The sequence below is a fragment of the Sceloporus undulatus genome, chromosome 2 (assembly GCF_019175285.1).
Source record: "Sceloporus undulatus isolate JIND9_A2432 ecotype Alabama chromosome 2, SceUnd_v1.1, whole genome shotgun sequence".
Classification (NCBI taxonomy): domain Eukaryota; kingdom Metazoa; phylum Chordata; class Lepidosauria; order Squamata; family Phrynosomatidae; genus Sceloporus; species Sceloporus undulatus.
The window spans coordinates 15,597,968-15,600,891 of NC_056523.1; the positions used below are offsets into that span (position 1 = coordinate 15,597,968).

Consider the following 2,924-nt stretch of genomic DNA (forward strand, 5'->3'; position numbering starts at 1 on the left):
TATTATTATTATTATTATTATTATTATTATTATTATTATTATTATTATTATTATTATTTACCACCATGGCCAGATCCAGCATTTCAAAGAAGGGGAGCGGTTGCTGCACAAGTTTTAGAATGTGCACATGCACTCCTGGTAACTGCAAAGACCTGAGCCTCCAGGTTCAGAGCTGATTCCAGAGGTATTCCCAAACTGTGAACCTGTGTCTTCAGGGGGAGTGTAACCCAATCTAACACAGGCTGGATCCCTGTTCCCTGATCTGCCTACCATCTGACCAGGAGCACCTCTATCTTGTCTGGACTAAGTTTCAATTTGTTTGTCCGCACCCAGTCCACCACTCTCCGAGGGAGTGTGTTCCACTGTTGAACAGCCCTTACTATCAAGTTCCTCCTAATGTTAAACTGGAATATCTTTTCCTGTATCTTGCATCCATTGCTCTGGATCCTAGTCTCTGGAGCAGTAGAAAACAAGCTTGCTCCGTCCTCAACATGACATCCCTTTAAATATTTAAACAAGGCTATCATTTCACCTCTTAACCTTCTCTTCTCCAGGCTAAACAACCCCAGCTCCCTAAGTCGTTCCTCATAAGGCATGGTTTCCAGACTCTTCACCATTTTGGTCACCCTCCTTTGGACATATGGCTCCAGTTTCTCAATGTCCTTTTTTAATTGTGGTGCCCAGAACTGGACACAATATTCCATGTGAGGTCTGACCAAAGTGGAATAGACGGGCACTATTACTTTCTTTGATCCAGACACTATATATCTATTGATGCAGCCTAAAATCACATTGGCCTTTTTAGCTGCCACATCACACTGTTGACTCATGTTCAACTTGTGGTCTACTTGGACTCCTAGATTCCTTTCACATATAGTTTCAGATCCTATATCTGTGCATTTCATTTTTCTGTTCTAACTGCAGTACCTTACATTTTTCCGTGTTGAATTTTATTTTGTTAGTTTTGGCCCAGCTTTCTAGTCTATTCAGGTTATTTTGAATTTTGATCCTGTCCTCTGGGGTATTAGCTGCTACTCCTAATTTGGTGTCATCTGCAAATTTGATAAGTATGCCCCCAATTCTGTCATCCAAGTCATTGATGAAGATGTTGAATAGCACTGGGCCCAAGACAGACCACTGTGGGACCCAGAGGTCACTTCTACAGGATGAAGAGGAGCCATTGTTGAGCACCCTTTGGCTTCGGTTGGTCAATCCTATTGCAGAGGCTCTTCAGGCTTCCTATTGTTTCTATTGACATGATAAAAATATCAGTTAAACATGAGTCCAGTTTCCTTCTAATAATTTCTTATCAATATTCTACCAAAAAAAAAAAGATTTTTTCAAAATGTGAAGGCCTATCAAATGTCAAACTTATTTCTTACCAGTGCTGGGAAAATAGAGGGATAGAAACAGATATAATAATAAAAAATAACCTTGTATTTTTGGTAAGCTTCCTCCTGAGGAATCACTTCATGATCTCGGTGCTCCTTGGATCTGTCACACACTGCACAGATAGAGATTTCATCATCCTCACAAAACATTTTCAGGGGCTCCTGGTGTTTCTCACAGACTTTCCCTTTTCTTTCTTCCTCTTTTGGCCCTGGAAGACTAAATCTCTTGATTATTTCTACAAAGCTAGCCAGCTTGCGATTTGGCCTCATTTTTATTTCCTGGATCTTTTCTCTGCACTGAGGGCAAGAGGCGTCTTGGTCTGACTTCTCCCACCATGGAGCCAGGCAGGATTTACAGAAATTGTGCCCACACTCTGTCATCACTGGATCCCTGAAATATCCCAGGCAGATGGGACAAAGAGCTTCCTCGCAGAGAGCCTGGATGGGAGTCCGAGTGTTAGCCCCATCTGTCTCGCCAGGAAGAGAGAGTTTTGCTCTTTTTGGCCCCATTGACTGGTCAGTTCCTTCTGGAAAAGGAAAAAAATATATATGGGGAAACAGGATGAGTGGATGAAACAGTCTCCAGATAGAGAATACAATGGACCCACCATATCCACACAGACTTCGTATCTGTAGCTTTAGCCAACATGCACCAAACCTCAAGCTGCCAGTCAAAAACAGCACAAAGTGCTCACACATTTACCCCCCCCCCCAAAAAAAATATTACTAAAAACTATGCAAAAGGAAGACTTTTATGTAAGATTAGGTATAGTATATACAGTTGTCCCTCCACATTTGCCAGTGTTAGGAGTGAAGGACTCCTGTGAATGTGGAAAAACTGCAAATAACAAAAGCACTATGTTTTTACCCGAGGGAATGCCTCTCTAGGTCCACCAGTGCAACTCTGTGGTCAACATCTGCCAGACAATGACCATAGAGTAGCGCTGGAGGAGCTACAAATGCCTAGCAGAATGTTATCTCTAGGAAGCTCTAGGTCCTTCAGTGTGATATTTCGTTAAAGTTGACCATAGAGTTGCGATGGAGGAGTTAGATATTCCTACAGAGAAAATATTAATCAAATCAGTGAATAATCAAATCTGCAAAAGTGAAAGTCACAAATGTTGAGGGCTGGACTAGGACTATGGGAACCAGGGACCAAATCCCAGCTCAGCCATGGAAACGCACTGGGTGACCTTGGGCAAGTCACACTCTCTCTGCCTCACAGGATGGCAAGGGCAAACTCCCTCTGATCAAATCTTGCCAAGGAAAACCTGTAATAAGTTCACCTTGGGCTGTAAGTGGGAAATGACTTGAAGAAACACAACCACAACAACAAATATTGTCCAAATCGGTGTATTATACAGAGACAGAGAGAAAGAGAGAGGCAGTGCATTGATCTGAGTGTTGGACTATGACTCTGGCGACCAGGGTTTGAATCCTGGGTCAGCCATGGGAACCCACTGGGTATATTTGCTGGGCTTAGAGGCACAAGACCCCCGTGAATATGGAAAAACTGAAAATAACAAAAACACC

General features: G+C 42.6%; 1 protein-coding gene across 1 annotated transcript in view; it reads right to left on the reverse strand.

Moving 5' to 3' along the window:
* LOC121923831 overlaps window positions 1–2,924 on the reverse strand; it is a 51,560-nt gene that overhangs the window by 43,105 nt on the left and 5,531 nt on the right. Inside the window, exon 3 of the mRNA XM_042454674.1 lies at window positions 1,434–1,918. Within this exon, the coding sequence (XP_042310608.1) occupies window positions 1,434–1,901 (468 nt within the window). The 5' untranslated portion in view covers window positions 1,902–1,918. The remainder of the gene's footprint in view (window positions 1–1,433; window positions 1,919–2,924) is intronic.